This window comes from Astatotilapia calliptera, chromosome 11, assembly GCF_900246225.1.
Source record: "Astatotilapia calliptera chromosome 11, fAstCal1.2, whole genome shotgun sequence".
NCBI classification, from domain to species: domain Eukaryota; kingdom Metazoa; phylum Chordata; class Actinopteri; order Cichliformes; family Cichlidae; genus Astatotilapia; species Astatotilapia calliptera.
In genome coordinates, this window is record NC_039312.1 from 12,079,295 (window position 1) to 12,100,678 (window position 21,384).

The 21,384-nt window shown below is 40.2% G+C and overlaps 1 protein-coding gene across 1 annotated transcript; it reads right to left on the minus strand.

The window, feature by feature from the left end:
• Positions 1–373: 373 nt before the first annotated feature.
• On the minus strand, positions 374–17,986 carry LOC113032558 (sulfotransferase family cytosolic 2B member 1-like). Its single transcript, XM_026185544.1, has 6 exons — positions 17,756–17,986; positions 10,363–10,571; positions 10,147–10,273; positions 9,938–10,032; positions 1,574–1,754; positions 374–1,383 (listed from the first exon to the last, which is right to left on the minus strand). The coding sequence occupies exons 1-6, from the start codon at positions 17,895–17,897 to the stop codon at positions 1,268–1,270; spliced, it is 870 nt and encodes a 289-aa protein (XP_026041329.1). The 5' UTR covers positions 17,898–17,986; the 3' UTR covers positions 374–1,267.
• Between the last annotated feature and the right edge of the window lie 3,398 nt (positions 17,987–21,384).

Sequence of the window (21,384 nt, forward strand, 5' to 3'; positions counted from 1 at the left end):
TCCTAGATGGCAAAAGTTAATCATATACAAGGTTAACATGCAATAAGTATTACACACTAAAAAACAATATATATTAACCCTTTAAAGCCGGTCGGAGCGGGGACGCTCCGTTTTACATAACTATTTTTAAATCCCGGTAGCACTGCAACCACGTAAGCTAGCGCAATAATTTTTTTTGCATATGAAACCGGAGGAGTTGTACTTACATCTTATTCCATCAGCTTGCCCTAGGTCACAGTTTCCTTCTACATATAGCTTTGCAAAAACTGCATAAAAAGCACTTGTAGCAACAAAAACATAATATTACAGAAACACGCTTTGCCGATCCGATCAGCTGTTTGTAACACTTCCTACATCCATCAGCGCGAACTATCGCATGTCCGTCATGACCTGTTCGAAACCGGAAGTGACGTCATTTTGCGGCAATTTAGTTTTTTACCACTAGTTCATGGCACTAGTTTATGGGCTCAAATTGTGGTTATAAATATTTTAAAATATTTATTATAAATATTTTACAAGTACGAATATTTTGTAAATCAGACAGCATAGTTGTGAACTGAGTTTTGTAACCTGTAAACCAAATATCTGAAAATTTTATGTTTGTGCATCTATGGAAGAGAATTTGTGTCAATGTAAAAGAGATTTGTATTTGTAAAAAAATATTTACACATTACAAATTTGTTTTTTAAGGTCTGGTTACAGATGCAAAGCAAAAAACTATATATTAAACTTAAAAATTTTGACCAAATTCTTCTTCCTTTCAGCTGATTGGTCAATGTCAGGTCAATCACAAATTTAACAATCCAATCAGAGACAGATGGGTTGGGCTGTCGAAGGGGTGCTTTGCTGAGCTGCAGGTCCTGGAAGGGTAATATAGTTTGAAGCTGGAGGATTTCCATATGAATATTCATTATAAGCTAGGTCCCTTAACTTCCGGTAGCTGTTGAAAGGATAAAGCTGTGATATACCAGAAATCCCATTATTACTTTAGTATTACCTAACACAAAGTCAGGGCTGACCTGGGACCTGTGAGTCACACTGCGGAGCATAAAGGCCCTTTCACAACGGCATGCGCTGCACTCACCGCTAAATCAGAGCGAAGGATCCAAAATTTGTTGTGCTGGTCGATGCACTCTTTTGTTTTTTTGGGGCAGCTCTATGTATACTAGATGTGCCTCCTATAAGAAATATAACATTACTCGCGATATAGGTCTCGATTTTGTCTTTACCACTCCTGATCTCTCCATCTCACTATTTCAGATGGTGGTCAATCCAAGCTCCATGGCAGAGAGAAGCTCTCACCTTCCAGCTCTTTGGAAATCACAGAGGTGAATCGGGTCAGTTGCTCTGAGCTGAAGTGGTTTTTCCAGTCTCCAGCATTGCCTGACAACAAAAACACGCATGCAAAGAGTCACATAAACATAAAAACACCTGATGAGAACAGAAATTGACCATGGAAGAAACTCTGAAAAGACATCTTTGATAACAAACGCGTCCAAGTTGGTGTGTTGTGTTCAATATCACTAATTTTTCAACCCAGTCAGATGTGTCATAATGGGATATGGAAACTCACCTTTTCTTAGGAAAGGAGATTTGTCATGGTCCATGTACACCTTGGGGATCAGACTGAAGTTGGACATGTTGTTGTTCTGCATGCTCTTGAAAGAACAATGCTCTGCTACCTTCTGAATTACTTCTTCAGTCAGATTGCAGCCCAGGAAATCAGAAATACGCCTGAGAGCCGCAGGCAGGTCCTGGAAGAAACACGCTCGTTATATAATGTGAAACAGTCAGTGTTTTTTTAAATTTGGCTTTTATTGAAAACTTATTCTAAAGTCATTTCATGAGCAAACTTTGAAAGGTCAGGGGTTTGAATAGTTTAAGTCACAATTTCAAGTTTTGGGAAGACATAAGTCTGGGTTTGTTTTGCTCAAAGTGACAAATGTGGAGGGTGCACTCCAATGTTCCCTCTAATTTTTCATGTGTCTGAGCGAACACACAAACTCCCTGCGCGGTCCCTTGGACCACTGTGAGCAACATTAGAAGTGTGCACTGTGGTCACGCCAACATCGAATCCATCCAAATTACATGGTTTATTAAAATAATCAAATTAAAGCATTTATGTTAGACTACTTTTAATTAACTGCTTCAGCACACTGACAATGAAAATTTGAAAAAAAAAAAAAATCTTGTTCATGACCTGTTTAGTATGTTAACACTATTGGAAGTGAAAATAACTCTAACTCCAATTTTGAAAACACAACTTTCTTTCTTTTTTAAATAAAGCTCTGACTTGAATTATGAGTATGAGTCTGTGGTCTGGGAGAGAGTCCTGTAATTCTCTGTTTGCAAAATACAGTATATAATGACCAATAGTATTCAGGAAGAAAACCAAACATTGCATATCTTTTTATCATAACTCTGGTTTTAGGTGGCCTATCAACACAATTTAAAAACTGGTATAAAGTCCACACTTTTTCCGTCAATTGTTTCGTCTGTCCTGCTCACATCTCCAATGGTTGTACACGTTGTCATTAATGTGGCTTCACTCCACATAAGCCACGCCGCTTTGCTAGCTAAAACACCGGTGTCGGCACATAAGGACGCTGTCATAGCCTGTCAACCACATTGATTAGCTGCGAATGTAAATGGCATTATTGGCTGGACTATGGAATACGGTGGCATCGTTCTAATCCCATACAGGAGCAGCCAGTCACTCACTGACTAACACTGCAAAACAGAATTGTTAAAGTTTTAATTTTAATTTCAATTCAGGTTAGATTTTTTTTTGTGCACAACACAGATTTTCTGTGCGCAGAGACCGTGCCAGCAGTGCGCAATTGTGCATGTGCGCAGCTTAGAGGGAACATTGGTGCACTCGGGCCTTTAGGTGGAGCATCAAAATATGTGGGAAATTGTGTCTCAAAACTAGGGATGGGAATTTAAACATGTAAAATAATTTATTAATATAATTTAAATAAAAAATAACGCATTTAATCACACTTTGCATTTCAAGCAAAGGGGAACTTTTGTCAATGCACAATTTCCTGGAATACCAACTACACTAATGCACACATCAGATGTACAAAAAGGGAGAAGAAGAACGCGCATTGTTAGGACTGATCGGAGGCAAATTTCATTTCAAAAGACTACCTGACAGAAGCCTTGATAAAAGCATGGTTTTGTGCAAGCTGTCCAAAAAGGAGTTTCCATACCACCGAAGCACCTCAACCTTACGATACCATCCAAATTCAAAACATGTTGCAGGAGGCACAGAACCTAGCACTGGCAGTGACAATAAAACATATGAACAGTCCAAATTTGATGAAATGACTGGCCCCAGAACCAAAATTAGTAAGCCAATATTGGACAAACTTACCAACTCTCGCATAAAAGGATTGCTCTGGACTGTAGACTACTATCAGTGGTAGAAGATAGGGGGTTAGAAAATGTGCTACAGTTAGCATCAGGTGATCCAACTTTCAACTGCTGTGCCGAAAGACTATTTCAAGTAAAATTGAACAGCCTTATGATATTGAAAGGGAAGCAAAATGAGATGCATTACAGACACCCCTGCTAATATGGAGGAACTACACCAGGAGCAAACAAGACTGGAGCAACAGAAAGAGCCACTCACACAGGATGTTACTACACGGTCAAATGATGGTGTAAACCATGATGTTGAAGAGCAGCAGTAAGGTGACTCCTGTGCGGATGGCGAATTCAGTCGACTGCTTGTTTCGGATGCGAATTTGGCTCAATGATCCGTTCTAATTTTCCTGTAGGAGCTTAATTACTTTCGGTGGGATGTGCTCAGTCTCCAGTGTCATCCAAAGTGTTGCCCAATCGATGCAGTCGAATGTAGGCTGAAAGTCAATAAAGATGATGACCGTCCGTTTCCCACATAAAATTTGCTCCTCACCTGGCAAATACTGAACATCTGGTCACAGGACCCGCGGTGAGATCTGAAGCCGGCTTGCTCTTTGCGGTTCGTTTGTTCGCGATGTTTCTGCAGGCATGATTGAATTACTTTCATGAAGACTTTTCCACTGATCAAGAGCAGACTGATGCCGCATTCGTTTTGGCATTCTTGGTTGTTGCCTTTCTTGAAGATTGGGATAATGATGGCCTTCTCCCATGTTCTTGGAATCGTCTCTGTGCGCCACATTTTTTTGCGGAAGAAGGTGCACTTGTTGGAGAAGAACATCACCGCCAGCCTTGATCGATTCCGCTGTAATTGCATCCACACCAAGCGCTTTTCCATTTTTCAAAGTCCCGATGGCTGTCTTCACCTTTGCCAGGGTTGACTCATCATCGGACCATCGGGGTCTCTGGTGCTTCGATGGGTGGCGGCTCTGCTGGTGGTCCTTGTGGCTCCGTCCAGCACTGTAACCGCTCAGTTGATGATCATACAAAGGTGCCATCAGCCTTTCAGATGTTGTCATTTGTTGATTTGGTTTTTCTACTCAGGCATCAGAGCATTCGATAAATGGTGTGGCACTCATGCTTTGAGGCCACTTCCTCCAAGTCAGCCACTACTTGGTTCCAGTAAGCCTCGCGTTCTTCCTTCAATCGGCGTCAGACGTCCTTGTTGAGCTGACGATATCGTTTAAAGTCGACCAGCTTCACATATTTCGCTTCATCTACCATATCGAGACATTCGTCGGATATCTACGGCTGTGTTCGGCAGCGTGTGGGATGGCACAGGTCTTTGGCGCTTTCCATGATGACGTCCAAAACTTGTTGCTCTTTGACGTTGACATCTTCGGATGGCACCAATGCAGCAAAATGGCTGGATAATGCTATTTGAAATTCTGCCTTGTAAGCGGGATCTGACAGGCATTTCCAGTTGGGCTTTGCCAATGGGTGCGATTTGCATTTGGCTCTTTGTAGTAGAAGATTTATCACGGAAACAGGAGTCAATCAGGATGTAATCCAACATCGCTGAGTCATCACCTGTTGGATTTTGCCATGTGAGTTGATGTTTCTTTGGATGTTAAAATTGGGTGTTTTTCCGATGATGAAGTTGTTGGTGTTGGCGAAGGACAAGAGGCGCAAACCGTTGTTGTTCATTACACCATGTCCAAAATGACCCGACCCCGTGCTCTCCCACCCAGTCCGATTTAATCCAACGTGTGTTGTAGTTGGTTATAGAAATTGTTCTTGGCCGGGTCTGGATTTGTCTCGGTTGGTGTGTAGATGGTAATGAGGTGGGTTTTGATGCTACCGTTGATGGTGAGCACTACAAGGCGATTGGAGATTGGCTGGAATGAGACAACACTCTTGACTGTGCGACGGGCAACCATGAAGCCAACTCCTGCTTTTCGTTTTTCTCCACCCGAGTAGTAGAGTGCCATCTGGTCATCGTTGAGTGATGGTTTGACGACCGTCTGCCCTGATCCTGTGAGTCATAATTTGGATAAAGCTCTGATGTCGATTTTGCAGTTCAGTAGTTCTGGCAATGATTTCAAATTTGTATTTCCACTTTCGGTGTGATGATGTTTCGGTTCCTTCGGCCAGTAGCCCACTTCTCACCAGCATCCTTGTTCCCCAATACTGGCGCATCGGCTGCCCCGGATGCGGTAGCATTAAACAAAGAATTTAGGACATTATTTTCTTGAACTGTCTACTACAGGTTTGTGACTGAGCTTCTTGGAGGTGAGCCATATGTCTTATATTCCGTGGTTTTACCTGCTTTCTGCCACCTGCGTCACACCATGGAGGTCTCCAATGATAACTCAAACTACATGGTGAAATTTAAGACTGCCTTCACAAAGGACCTATCCCAGCGTGTAGCTACACTCAACCATCAGTGGCTCAAGATAGCTACTGTGCTTGACCCACGCTTTAAGGATTTAAAGCATCTTGCAAGCGGAGAGCGAGAAGAGTTTTGGACCAGCCTTGAAGCCCTGCTGCAGGAATAGCGTAAAGATGCCACCACAAAGGAGGCAGCAAAGACAATGGGCCTCCTCCTCTCTTCTTTGTCTTCAGACTCTGATTGAGATGAGGATGCCCTGTGCAACAGGGCTCTGAGTTTGTACAGAGCAGAATCCATCATCAGCGAGACAGACTCCCCACTGCAGTGGTGGTCCAGTCGAGCAGAGACCCACCCACAGCTGTCTGGCCTGGCCTGGAAGCGATGATGATGATGGTTATGCATTTACCTGTCACTTGCAATGTTTCATGTACATGTTACCTGCAGTGAAATGGGTCCCCTTCTAACTATATACACTGCAAAAACATCACATTGGGAGATCACATCAGAGAGCTGTCTTCCCAAAGGATGATAAGAAAAACAATGAAATGCACAATACATGAGGGGAGAGGAGGAGAAAAGCAGACTGAGCTCCTGAGAGGAGAGCAGTTTGAGAACAGAAAAAAACACCTCAGCACAAAGCACATGAATCTTCATACCTTACAAGATAAAAACAGATAAAAGCACAGTTACTTTGTCTAAGTAACTGGTTAAAAGACACAGACAGTATGGAGTACGTAGGTATTGTGAGTCCAATGGGTTTGTTATTTTTTGCACTAAAATAGTCGATGATCACACTGTTTTAGCGGAATGTACAAAATAATTTTGGCTAAGGTTACTCACAGTTTAAAGGTGAAACTGGTCAAATAACCTTTTATATTTCTGCTTTATTTTTTTAAGAAGAAAAACTGCACGTTATGTTGAAATTTTTATCATTATTATTGAAAGACAATACCATTTTGAAAATGTACTTATAACAGTATTTTATTTTAAAGTCTGCCCAATTTTGGCCAGAGATATTATTTTTGCTTCTCTGTTTTGAATTGAAATGCAGTTTAATTTTTTTTTTCCCCCAGAAATTAAGAGCTTGAGTTTACAATTTTCATGACCATGTCTATTATTTATTCTGTCGCCCACTAAAACCCTTTTAAATCAAAAAAAACATTTGCGCTTTGAGGCACATTTGCTTGTGCGATTAAATGTGATTAATCAAGATTAATTCATTAATTACAAAACCTCTAGTTAATTAGATTAACTTTCTTTTAATTGAGTCCCACCCCTACTCAAAACACAATATAGATGTAGGTAAGTAACAATTTTTAAAAACACAGTTGTCAGCTTGGTCGAGTGGCCATGGAAGCAGACATCCAACATAAGAACCAAAGAGTCTTTGACTGAATGGAATAGATGGGTTTAAATAACCTCACAGCATATTCCATTCTGCAGGTTTCACTCAGGACTATAGATGATACAAAAGAAATTGCATTGTAACACAGAAATATTTATAAAAATACACTATTTACAAACATTTCCAACTTTCCAACACATTTAAAATAATAACCAACAATAATCCTATTATAAATATGAATGAATGAATAAATAAATTCCCATACCCTATACTCGTGCCTTACTCTCCTCCCGGAACAAATAAATTGTTTGCGGGTCCTGGGGCCAGTGTTGGGGAGTAACGGAATACATGTACCACCGTTACGTATTTAAAATACAAAATATGAGTAAATGTATTCCGTTACAGTTACCGTTTAAAAAGGTGGTATTTAGAATACAGTTACTTTGTTGAAATAAATGGATTACACGGCGGTACTTCCCTGTTTCATATTGTGGCGGGTCAGGACTGTTTGGGTTTTGTTTGACAGCTATGTTCTGTTGTTCCAGGCGGCAGCGTTACGGTTGCCATGGTGACGCGCTCTCTCTGCGACTGTGTGTTTCCTGGGTTAGAGAGCGCTTTTTTGTTGTTGTTGTTCTCGTGCTAAGCTAATTGGCCTAAAGAATGTAGCCTTATGGCAGTGTAGTCCGTGCTGCAGGGAGAATGGACTGCCATACCTGTTATGTGTCTGTGAGCGAAGGAGGGAGAAAAATGTGAGTGGAAAAGTACGAGCTTTCACAGAGCAGAAACAATAATAACCACTGCAGCCAAGAAGAGTGCCTGACGAGCCCAGTTGTAAGTAAGCTATTAAGACTCGAGTGTACACTGTGTTCGTGTTTTCCTCTGAAACAATAAGTTCCGTTGGAGCAGCCTTTCAACGCTTCTCTCTGTCTCTATTTTTCGGCTACGAGCCCGACTCGGAACCGACGTATTAGCCAGAGGTCCCTTTACTACGGTTCGGAGCCACGGACCTTCAGTAATAGTAATAAATCACACAGCAACAGTACATTCATGCAGTTGTAAAAAGCATGATAATATATTAAGTAATCCAAAGTATTCAGAATACATTACTCTCATTGAGTAACGTAACGGAATACATTACAAAATACATTTTGGGGCATGTATTCTGTAATCTGTAGTGGAATACATTTTAAAAGTAACCTTCCCAACACTGCCTGGGGCACAATCTTCCCCGATCATAACATTGCAACCAGGAAGCAGCAGAGGTGAGTAAAAGGCTGAAAAAACTATTTCTTTCTATGATGTTCTAGCTGACTACTATGATTTATGTTTGCAAAAATTCATGTTATTTAACCAACAGATTTGTATATTGTAGAGCTGGGCGATAGAACGATAACGATATGTATTGCGAAATAACTTTTTCTCGATAGAAAAATTAAACTATTGCGATAGGCCTCACCGCTCTTGTCCTCTTAAAAAAAAAACAAAAAAAAAAACAGCCAATCCAAATTAAGTAGCGCAGAGCCGAACCAATCGCAGCCGCAGCGTCACGTCACGTGACTTGTTACGTACAGCACAAGTGCCAAGCCGCACATGTGTATTTGTTTTGGGAAGCAGCCAGCCGGCGTGCCGCCCGGGTAACGGAGGAAATGAGTGTGCTGACTAGAGAAAAATCAACCGAGAGCGTGACCGAAGAGAAAATAGATGATGGCTCCAATGCCGGAGAGATTGTCGAACGGAAGAGCCATAGAAGTTCCGTAGTGTGAAGGTATTTCGGCTATTTCAAGTCTGACAAAAAACAGAGTAGCGCGCACTGTAAATTGTGCCAAAAGCAAGTCTGGAAATGCAATAAAGCGGTGCATGCTCAATCTCTGACTGGAAGCACTAATTCGTCATTCGGCTTTTGTCAGACTAAAGTAACTGTTAAAACTGTTTGAAAAGCTAAGCTATACAACAAGGAGAGATTGAGAATTTCCTTTTAGTTCTCAGTTTATTTGATATTGACAAAAGTTAGTCAATTTTGTCTGTTCTTCTATAAAACAAACTAAGATTTATTTTTAGAATTAATATTTTGTTTCTAAGTGGAATTGACAATTTAGTCTGTTTCGTTTGTTCTATTTTGAAACTTAAACGCTTTAGCGGCTGCCTTTTGTGTAGTTTGCAATATTTGCCTTTATTTATCTGAAAAAGTCTCATGTTCCTTTAGTACATCTACCCTGTTGAACTTATTATGGGAAATAAATATTTAAATCAAAACAAGCTGCTGATTATTTCACATTTTACTTGTGAGCAACGGCACATTTAAATCTAACAAATATAGTTATTTGGCTTATATCGTGATAGATATCGTTATTGCCTGAAATGAAAAAAACATATCGTGATATGAAAAAATCTCATATCGCCCAGCTCTAGTATATTGATATAGATCGCTTTCTTTACTTGTATAGTGTAGGCGAATGCCGTAGTGACGAGGTGCAGGCTGAAGTTGAGCAAGACAACCGCACCCACAAATACACACACAGCTAACAACAGCTGCTCATGTAATTCAGCTGATGACCTGATAATGAATAAAAGTTTCAACAGTCCTCCAATTACTTTCTGTTTACTTCAATGCAGAATATGACAATTGAAAATATAACAAGAGAAAGTGTGAGTTAAAATATTTATTCTGTGCAGGTAATGGCAGCTCTCTGTTACACCTGTCTCTCATAGTGTGCACGCACACACTGACAATGCGGTGCACTATGAGACACTGTGTCTGGTAGTTTAGTCAAGAAAAAAAAAAAAACCTCACATGAAATACTTTCCTTTCAGTGAAAACATTGGAAGTGTTTTACCTGAGCCATTTCTTCATATGTAATGTACATTATTCTGTCTCCCAGTTCACTGTTTCTCCAACTCTTCATGTGGTCTGTCCATTTTCCAAACATCACTGCAAATGAAGCAGACATTGGCTGACCAGTTACAGATCCAACCACTATTGTGATAGAACTTGCAAATATTGATTTTCTTGCATGTCTCCTCTTGTGCATATGTGATCTCTGACCTTTGCCCTCAAGAAATTTATCCATGAACTCATCAAAGGTTCCTGGATCCTCAAGGAAGCCAGCCATCTGGTGGAAGTAGTATGAAGACACCATGATGTCCTTTGGGTTCCTCATGACGTAGATCACCTACAGCAGAAAGAGTGCAAAAACATACGTGTGTGTAAAGTCTCTTACACAATCAGGAACACATTGGGAATATCACACAGAGTCATTACCTTTGCTTTGGAGGTACAGAAGGAAGGGGGCATGAGGTTGTAGGGAAAATGTGAGACCAGTGCCCGTGGAGATGCCAGCTTATCCACCACCCGTGCCAGTTGTTTCTCTTCCAGCCATGGGACTCTCTCCCAGTTAGGAATGGTATGGATGGGGGTCAGATCCCCCCCATTCAGCACCAGTGGGAGGATCTCCTGCATCCAGATTGTACCTGAAGAAATAGCAATAAAAAAATAAATGAGTATGAGCTACAGGGCCCTATTTCAGGAAGCCGGTTTAGTGCAAACTCTGAGTAAGTATACCCTGAGTTAACGAAAACTCTGGGTTTTCGGTTTCACAAAGCGAGTTTAGATTAATTCTGAGCAGTGTTGGGACTAACGCGTTACTAAGTAACGCGTTACAGTAACTACGTTATTATTGTGGTAACGAGCACGGTAACTAGTTATTATGCCAAAATCAGGAACGCGTTAGTCGTTACTGGGATTTAAATAGGCTCGTTACTCGTTACTTCGTGTGGTGGCTATGGAGCTTCCACAGATTCAGTAACATTAGCAAGTGGTGGAGGGCAGCAGGTGGAGGATGGAAAGAGGACGCAGAAGGAAAAGAGACCCGAGGCGGCCGCCGGTCCAAGTGTGAACTGAACTTCAGGTAAGAAGTTATGACCTGCAGTCTCTCTGGGTCAGATATGAACCAAGTTTAGGTGGAGTTTATTTTCGTTATTCTGACTTTTTCCGTACTGCGTGCTAGCTAGCATGACGGCGTTTCTATACAGCTGGGTGGTGCTATGATACTGATGTTGAACTTTATTTTGTTCATAAGTTATTAGAGTTGCCAACCGTCCCGTCTGGTATTCAGAGAAATATTACGCGTTTCTTATTGAGGTGAAAAGGAACAGTTTGTCCCGTAATTCAGCTACAATGAAAAAGGCACAAAGCTGGAGTTATTCTGTGTCTTTACGCTGCACAGCTGCCTCTTCTTCCCTCTCCTGTTTCTACTTCAATCATGAAAACTGATCAATGATCAGCTGATCGGCTTTTCTCTCTTGTTTGTTTATCGCTCACTTTGCGCCAAAAGAGGAAACCAGCGGATGTCGCGCTAAACAACAGCAGCACGTTTAAGCTTGATCAGCTATTGTTAGAATTTATTTAATATTAATTTCTAATATCGGCTGATGTTTGCTGGAGCCACAGCTGTAAAGCTGCTGGTCATGATATCAGTTTGGTTATCTGGTGAGAGGGAAACATGAAGATGAAACCAGGAGATGTCCTTACTGAAGCATCAGAGCTGAACAGGTGATGGAGAAACAGGTTTACCTTTTAGGTGACATGAATGAGTTGAAGGGAAGTTATGAACTGTTTCTGAGAGACAAATAACCCCAGGATCCTTTTCTAAGTAGCTGACAGCTGGTAACTGTGCAGGGGCGGATCTAGCAAAGTGTGGCCAAGGGGGCAGGTAGGGCATTAACAGGGAGAGGGGGGCACAAGGAAATACTTTTCTTTCTTATTCCCATTTAAAATGTCTAGCTTTTAAAAAATAATTATCTGAATCTTACAACAAACGATTGATAGATTGATGCATATATACCATCAAAACAGTGAACATCACTGTCACAACAGTGTTTATTTTCATTCAAAGGCTTTATGATTTTTCCTATAATGGTGGGCCAGTCTCTAGTCAAAATGCCCGGGCCAATTTTCTGTCCCAGTCCAGCTCTGTATGCAGCTCATCTGCAGTCTGGTGTTACCTACATCTTCCTATTCAGAAGGCAGAATTTCCGAGTTCTGAGTACAATCGAAAGCACCACGACTGCAGTTTTTGTGTTGGATGTAAAAGGCGCGCATGACGCTGTGACGTAGGCTAGAATCATGGCAGCAGTCAATGACGGTCCAGGCGTGGGATTTCTCTCGTGGAAATGTGCACATTATCTTTTCCTTTCTATTGGTAGGTGGCACAGTGCACTTGTGGCAAGTAAGCAAGCTAGAAGACTGGCAAAGTTATGGAAGAAACACATTAACAAGAGAATTCTGAGTAAAACCAAAGTTACTTTCCCTAGTAACTAGTTACTTTGAAAGTAACGAGTAACTTTAAGTAACTGAGTTACTTTTGAGAGAAGTAACTAGTAATGTAACTAAGTTACTATTTTAAAGTAACTTACCCAACACTGATTCTGAGTGAGTTACTATGACGACACACTCCGTGAAGCTAACCTGCCCCCTAGCAGGTTTACTTCAACTAACCCTGACCTTCTCCGCCTCTTTGTCAGAAACCTGACTGTAGGAAGTGTCAGACATGGCATGCCCCTTCCTTGAAGAGCCAGTAGATGTTGAAGCCCAAATTCTCCACAGAGCTTTCCGCCGGGAGAGAGTGATTAGAGCGCGTTTGGACATTTTATCATTTCCTGATGATTTTCTGTGTGAACGTCACCGTTTTTCAGCACAATCTATAATTTATTTGAATAACATCCTCAGGCCTAATATTGCTCATGTGACACATCGCGGACATCCTCTCAGTTCTGTACATATTATTTGTATTGCACTTCGGTTTTTTGCAAACGGGAGCTTTCTGTATAATATTGGTGACGCTGAGCATGTTTCCAAGGCTACCGTCTGTCGGGCAGTCAGGAATGTTACAGTTGCACTGAAACGTCTCCTGTACTCGTTTGTGGTGTTCCCCGGTCATAGACCCACAAGATTTATCAAAGAGGGATGCCACAAAATTGCAGGTAGCAGGATGAACGAAACTTAATTCATGATGTGGTGATACTTGAACTACTACTTAAATTTTACATTTATTCTCACGGTTCCCAGGCGTGATTGGCTGTATAGATGGCACTCACATTCCAATCATTGCTCCTTCAGTAAATGAAGGAGACTATGTGAACAGGAAGTCTTTCCACAGCATTAATGTACAGGTACATAGCTCCCTGTAGCATTTCAAACTAACAAATTATTTATTATAGTAATGGATGCTAATTTGTGTTCTCTGCACTGTGAAGATCATATGTGATGCTGCCAACATTATCACAAATATGGAAGCCAACTGCTCAGCCTCTGTGAGTGGTGGTGGTGGACGACCTCCACCTGTTTTTCGGGCCTTTTTTTCTGTTGGCTATAACGGGTCACATTTGAGCATACAGAGTAAGCAAATATGTAATTGTAATGTGCTCAGATAATTTCAATAAGTGCTTACAGAGGGGAAATTAATGTAGCCTCTAACTGCAATTGATTTACATCGGACAAACAGACCAAGCACTATGGCTCATAATACAATTACACCTTACCTGTTTGGACTATATTTTTATATTTCATTTTTACTTGCTGCCAGGAACGTTTGGGGCCTGTTGGGTTGCACCTGCGCTCACGTCACATCACAAAATAAAATGTATAAAATATAAAATAAAATAAAATATAATAAAATAACGTGTTAAATGGGTGGAAATCCCTAGATCAATGTTTAAATTAACACTCACGCATTGACTCTGTCGGCTATGTTTTGCCATGCATGCTCCCTTTCTTTTGCAGCTGAGGCTGTGTTACTTTTTTTCCGCAAAATTTGCATGTTATCGGCATATGCTGCCATCAGAATTTCGGCCTCAAGTGCTGTAAAATACATTGACCGCGCCTTCTTTCCCTCCGTCTCCATGGTGACTCGCTTAATCTGTGCTCCACTAATCAGGGCTTTATGTATCCTTGTGCGCGCGTTTAACTTGGGGTTAAAGCAACTCCGCGTTGATTGAACTAATTGTTATCAGCCTTTCTGAAACCGAATATTCCGAGTTGGACAGTTCGGGGTTACTCAACCCTGAGTATCGTTTTTCACTCTGAGTTTTCTAAACTGGCTTCCTGAAATAGGGCCCAGGTCTTCAAGTATAACTGCATAACGGGTTAACAGAAACAATAGTGGGAACCGGTGCTTAGTATCAGGAACGCTTATGAAAATCGGTCTTAGTAAATGTGAGCACAGTTTGTAACTGCTCTCCAATTAAAGATCCTGCACATCATACACACACATGACTGCCAGGTGCAGTGCTTTCCATCATCTCAACACACTCTTTTCACTTGTTGGTATATTTCATCTCTATCATTAACCACGCTAATCTGCTGGACATCCTTTCTACCTTGTCTTGACTAGCCAGTTGTTACAAGCCCCATTTTCTTTTCTTAGTGTGCAGCCTCACATACAACTCATTATAAACCATTTCCTTTCATAAGCGCTCTCTTTGCTGTATGACAAGCTCCCAGTACTCAGGTCTTTCTTCACTTTGGATACTTTCCTGTAGTTCTTCTTTTCACAACAAGTCTACTTGTTGTTTGGAAACTATCCAGAGGATACATTCTGCGCAGTTTTCCCAGACATCTGATAACCCTTGCCTTCCACCCAGAGCTATCTTAAATCCTCTCTGAACTCTGTAAAACATTCTTTGCTCTTCAACTTCAGCGACTCATCTGCCTAGCTACATTCTCACCTGCCACTACCTTGCAGACTCCCATTTCCTTCAAACTGCACATTTTATACACTTTTATACATCCCTCTATGTTCCTCCCTCTTCTTGAAGTACATGTTCACCACAGCCATTTGCATCATTTTTCACAATATCATAACAGTTGACACACGGCTTTGGAGTGACTGGAAAAACTTTGCATAACTCTTGCATAGTGCACAGTATCTAGGCTTACTTAACCACATATATAGGTTTATGCAGTCTCTAGCCTTCAAAGGCAAACTGGTAATAGTAAACATTCAGGTTGAGCAGCAAACTGTTCAAGGACGGTGTTGTGCCAAAAAGTGATTGCCTGCCAAAAACTGATTTCCAATGTTTCCGTGTATTTTTTATGTGTAATATCTTTACGTATGTTCGTAAACAGACTTCGGTGAACAGGGTTTACAAAGGGGTTATATATAGAATAAAAAAATTATCTGTTTTTCAAGTATCTTTACAACTCTGTGTTATTGTACTTACATTATAACCAATTTGGTCGTTTATCCCCACTTAAAATATTTTTACAGAACTATTGTAATATTTGCTGCCATTTCTGTTGTCCTCTTGGCCAGCTTACTCTCACAAAAGACATTTTTAATGTTAATGACATTTTTTTAACTGCATAAATAAAGGTTACGTAAAAGTCACTGCCAAAAACTGATTGCGGCTTCTACCTTCTTACACTAATGTTGTTTGTGGCTCAAGATGACTTTATGTCATCCATAAGGGATGCATTTAGGGTTGCCAACCGTCCCTTAAAAAACGGAATCGTCCCGTATTTAGAAACAAAAGTACACGTCCCGTATTGAGCTAATAAGGGACGCACTTTGTCCCGTAATACAGTGAGAATCAAAAGTAGTCTATAACTTTTAATGGAATTAACACTTTGTTTGAAAACATAATTCCCAGCCCCTCTCCTGCTTTGTGACCAATGAGCTGACAGCACACTTATGACAATTCGAGTATGACAAGTCAGATTACCGCTCATCTCATTGGTTGAGGAAAGGTCGCTTACGGAGAAAATACCGGAAGACAACCGATGACCACAACAACAAGCATGGCCAACAGGGGAACAAACGCCGACACTGCGGTGCAAGTCTCGGACGGCACACTGTGCGTCCATAAAATGAAGGTTATAACAGAAAATCTGTCGCTCGCTCTCTCTGTCTTTCACTCACACAGACACACCACCACATCAACTTTGCTAAATTGCTAATGAAAAACATTGATCAGGCAGCTGTGATTGAGCAGCAATGTAAATCCAACTATTTTCACGGTTGTTGTGGTCGTGATAATTTTGTGATGCCACATCGAAAAGGCTCGGATGAGCTTTCCAAAGTTCTACAAGTTGTGCCTCCATCGCTTGTGTCCAGATCACACGCTGCACAGCTGTGCTGCAACGTCTTTTTCACCGACGTTTACGTGTTTGCGCGTGAGCAGCTGCGGTGACACCCTCACGAGCGATTGATGATCGGGAGCTGGTCGTGAGGTGTTAATCGCTTCTCGTTACCCCACGTATACTACACGACGCATGATGAAGGCCAAAATCGGGCTGATCACCAAATCGGTCGCACGACTCAAAAATCGGCTCAAAATGGGCCAAAAATCGCACAGTGTGAGCCCAGCATTAGAGCAGCAATGTTTGTTCGCTCAGAGAAAGAAAAAAAAAAAGGCTGCAAAAGTACAGGGAGGAATGGGAAAAGGAAAACACCTGGCTGGAAAAGTGCACTATAAAGCGCACTGCACTGTGTGCTGGCGCACTTTTTCCATAGGCATGCTTCTAATGGTGGGCACATGAAGAACATGAGGGGCATGAAAGCTCGGGGAACCCTTTACCAATTTTTTGTCCGCCAGGCCATGGCAGAGGGCAGATATGGTATGTAAACATTGGTTTGTTTTTTTAAACCCTCTGGTTAAGGTTAATATGGGCATGTGCAGTGAATATCAGGGCTATGTGGCCAGAAGTGTAATAATATAATTTATTTTGTGTAATAAACAACTGCAAGGATAGATGATTACAACAAATAGATGACTAATACATAAAAGTAATACATAGATGAATAATGATGATGAGTTAAGATGCGTAATCATGGGAACAAGTGGGTTTACAAACAGGAGCAGCTGATTAGCATTAGAAAAGCTGAAATAATACCTCAACTGAAGCCAACTGTACTAAATGCACTAAATGTGCACTGTTACAAGAATATTTTTCGTTCTATTGCTTTCTATTAATTTATATAATTTTAAGTTAAGTAGGACAGAGTTCTTTTAAAGAAAGATTTACTTATATTCTCAAAAGTTAAGCATGACAGGCTTCTGTTTAAGAAAGAGACCTGTTTTACTGTGTTAATGTTGTCATTGTGAGCTAAAAATAAATGGCTAAATGATCATTTGTTTCCCATATGGTCATATCACAAAGAATATGCATCTGCTTAAATCAAGTTCAAGTCAAATGGTTAAAAAATAATTTCACACACAAAAAAAGAGCTACCACACTGGGAAGGGTGAAGACAACTGGGTTGCCCGGCCCTGGCCACGAGGTGTCCCTTATTTATTTTTCAGGGAGTTGGCAACCCTAGATGCATTTGACATATGTTTCACATATTATAGGCCAACACTTATAGCAGTTTAAATACGAGCAATCAGTTTTTGGCAAATACCGGAAATCACTTTTTGGCAGAACAACTGTTGTACTGTACAACAACTGTTGTATTGTACAACAACGGCGTACAATTCACTCGCGAACCTCATTTATTTTCACCCTCACCCGCAGACTCTGCGTGCTCTGTCTGACACCACTTACACAGATAAATGCGCAGGTGCAGCGTCTATCATCAAATTCTACCATCACAAAGGTTTAGTCATCAGTTTTCTGTGAAGTAAAAGCCGCTTGAGTGTTTTACAGAAGCTCTCACCTGACTTCGGGTAGGTAACAGCCAGGACGTCGTCGTCTTCAAACTTGAATCCCTGAGCAAACTCCAAACTCTCATAAGAGTGAGTTTCCTTGGGCACAATCAGTCCGTGATAGTGCAGGTACATCTCCTCGGAAATCGACATTTTTCGAAGTATGCAGAGAAAGTGTAGCTGTCAGTAACCGTCGTACTTCCCCGCCACGTTCACGCACGGTGGGAAATCACAGAGGAGGCGAAAATGCAAATCAAACAGTAAATATTTACTTTCCTCGTGCCCAGTGCTTGATTCCTTAAACATCTCCAAAGTTATTTATTATGTTACTTATGACCTCAAAATTACTATTCAGACTAATAGCAATTACCTGTCCCACAATCATGTCGAATAAAGTAATAGCCAGATTTTACAGGGTAACGTGAAGGCAGCACGTGATTTTCTGTATGGCGCCTGATTTACAATTAGGTTTTGTTCGATACAGCAATATATATATATATATATATATATATATATATATATATATATATATATATATATATACATATATATATATATATATATTAATATCAGGTCAATACAGGGGCACTATTATGGGCAGAAATCTGTGCCATCAGAAACTGAATTTGAATAAGTTCAATTTGAATTTGAATTGCTCCGATTGAATCTGAATTGTAACTTGAATAAATGCTTTTGAAAACTGAATTTGAATTAGTCTAATTTGAAATTGAATTTATGGTTTGAAAATGATCATCACTAAATTGAAATTGAATTTTATATTTTGAAAATGAATTGATTTGCTTTGAAACTGCATTTTATCCTTTAAAAATTCAGCTCTCGAATAATTTCAGTTTCACTTCTCACCATTCAGTTTCAGTTCTACAATTCAATTTCAGTTCCAAAATTCAGTTTTTTGGAACTTACATCCGATTCCGGTTCAAGCGCAGATTAATAGAACTACGTTTTACTAGCGGACCGAAAGTGTTACTGACGGGAATCTACAGCGTCTTGAGCTGAATTAAGACTTCAGAAGTCATTCGTCATGTCGAATGACCAGCGGATAAACTCTCAGGTTGGTAATAAATGTATTACATGTATAAGAACAAGCGTCATGTTAACAAATGATAGCCGTGCAGTAACTTTTATGCTTATTGTAGCTGTTAGCTAAAAACGCTAATTTAGCGTAGTTTGCCCTGAATTCAGCTTTGACAAACAAATATGATCGACTGTTTCTAGTAGAATTCCAGAGTTGTCATCTTGTACCCTCTCAGAGTACCCCCTCTGTATGCTTGCAGAGACCCCTACAGTAGGGAAACATGCAAAACGGTGCCCAAACCTTTGTATTTTAGCTTCATTTATGTCTTACACAGCATCCCAACTCTTTAGCTAACTTAATAACTTTAGCTAAAGTGAATAGTTAGTCTAATTCATTAGTGCAGCATTACTGGATCACCTCTGTTTGAAGTGATATAATGTGGATGTGGATGTAAGTTCCAAAAAACTGAATTGTAGAACTGAAACTGAATGGTGAGAAGTGAAACTGAAATTATTCGAGAGCTGAATTTTTAAAGGATAAAATGTAGTTTCAAAGCAAATCAATTCATTTTCAAAATATAAAATTAAATTTCATTTTAGTGATGATCATTTTCAAAGCATAAATTCAATTTCAAATTAGACTAATTCAAATTCATTTTTCAAAAGCATTTATTCAAGTTACAATTCAGATTGTAAGCAATTCAAATTCAAATTGAACTTATTCAAATTCAGTTTCTGATGGCACAGATTTCTGCCCATAGGTATCGTCACTGATTTCTAGAATCGATTCAATTCCGATTCACAAGGTCCCGAATCAATTCGATCCACGATTCGATTTAATTCGATTCGATTTAAATCTGGGAAATTTTGACAGTCAGAAATATTATAATTCAGATCAGTACATTTACATATTTTTGTATCAATAAAAAGGAAGCTGACACACGCAAGACTTTATCACAGGTGTAAGCGTCACAGCAGATGCCTTTGTGTCAAAGTAGCTGAAGATAAAACACAGAAAAACATGTAGGTGATTTTGGGATTTTATAAAAAATATTCTGCAGTACATCAAAAACGAAAGAAAACCATTAATCAACATATGAACATTACCTTTGACGTTACAGCGGTTTTATTAGAGACACGGCTAAGCGTTTTGCATTTTGAATAATTTGTTCAGTATTGAACAGCAGAAATGAGGTTTTCTTTTCAGAAGAATGTAAAAGGGGGAAAAAAACAGCGGCCAACAGCGCTGTAAACTACGGTAGACTTGTGCGTAGCAAGCAAGCGAATAACGCAGAAAACAGATTTTTAGACGGGAAACTGTTCTTGAAGTACAGAGAGAGAGAGAGAGAGAAAGAGAGAGTGCTGTGCATAATGGTGGAAGCAAAACAGTAAAAGTCAGAGTGAATTCATGACGATGTTTATGTGAAGCGTAGTTTGGATCTTCTTTTGCTGCTGGTTCGGTCAATATTGTTTGGAGAGAGATCAAACTAACAGCTTTAGAATCAGCGCATAAAGGGCGTGAACACAAAGCGCGGACCCGCCGACAGATCAGAATCAGCAAGCTGTCGGCTTTCAGCCCCGACTGTGAGAAAGGCGACATCTAACTGATTCTGATTCGCGGGTCGCGCTGTGTGTTTAAGTCTATGTGCAGAATCCCTGTACCTGCTCTCATTTACTGTCTTAGCTGTTTGGTGGTTGTTGAAATTTTGTGAGATTTCACCAGAGATTCTGGCATTTCGGGCAAAATAAATTTATATTAAAAAATCGATTCAGGATTTTAATGAATCGATTTTACGTTATCCAAGCCAGAATCGATTTTAATCGATAAATCGATTATAAAAACCCACCCCTACTTTTAACGTATAAAGCTTATGTAGAGGAGAGACGTGTGTTGTGAGTTATGAGATAAAACATCAGCAATTTGCAAACACATTTCAGTTACCACTAAATGACCCAGGGTTTACTTTCCCAAATACTCAGTTAACCCAACAAAACACGCCTTCCAGCTTTTCATTGATTTTGAATCTGGGTTTTTTTTTTGGAGACCTGGAATATAAATGTGTCTGCCTCCAAAGCACTTTAGGGCAGCTTAAAGTTATAGACATGACCGGCAAGACAAAAAGGTTCAGAGATTTTTCATAGTGCATGTTTGAGGTATATTTTTTCCCAAATGATAATTTATTTATCACAATTCAGTGGGTTTCATACTCAATTTAGCAGATATAAATAACCTCTCCCTTCGAATATTTTCCTGTATTTTTTATTCCACCACCACACCATACACTTTCTTGGCAGTTTTTCTCAGCACATACTTCAGTCATATTGCAGACTTCACCACAGTACAGAAAGCTAACTTGTTTAGCCTGCACTAAACTGTACAGCATTTTAACACAACCTCTGAGTAAGACACAGTTAGCATACTTCAATTTGTCTTTTAAGACTTTCACGACACATTTCTCTGCACCAGCGTCACATACGTGTTTCACTTTTGACTTCCTCATGGTGGTTAAGGATAGAAATAGAAATGTCTGATCACAGATCAGTTGCCCACTTTGACTCAGTCCATTTTAAAAGAGCTTGTGCTCAATGAAGATGGTGATGTTTC

What these genes read in the sequence shown, in the direction of transcription:
- LOC113032558 (XM_026185544.1), bottom strand. Translation starts at nt 17,897, where the DNA reads ATGTCGATTTCCGAGGAGATGTACCTGCACTATCACGGACTGATTGTG. An exon ending in TGTTACCTACCCGAAGTCAG is followed by an intron (nt 10,572 to 17,755) that starts GTGAGAGCTTCT and finishes CTATTTCTTCAG; the next exon opens with GTACAATCTGGATGCAGGAG. An exon ending in ATCTCCTTTCCTAAGAAAAG is followed by an intron (nt 1,384 to 1,573) that starts GTGAGTTTCCAT and finishes TTTTGTTGTCAG; the next exon opens with GCAATGCTGGAGACTGGAAA.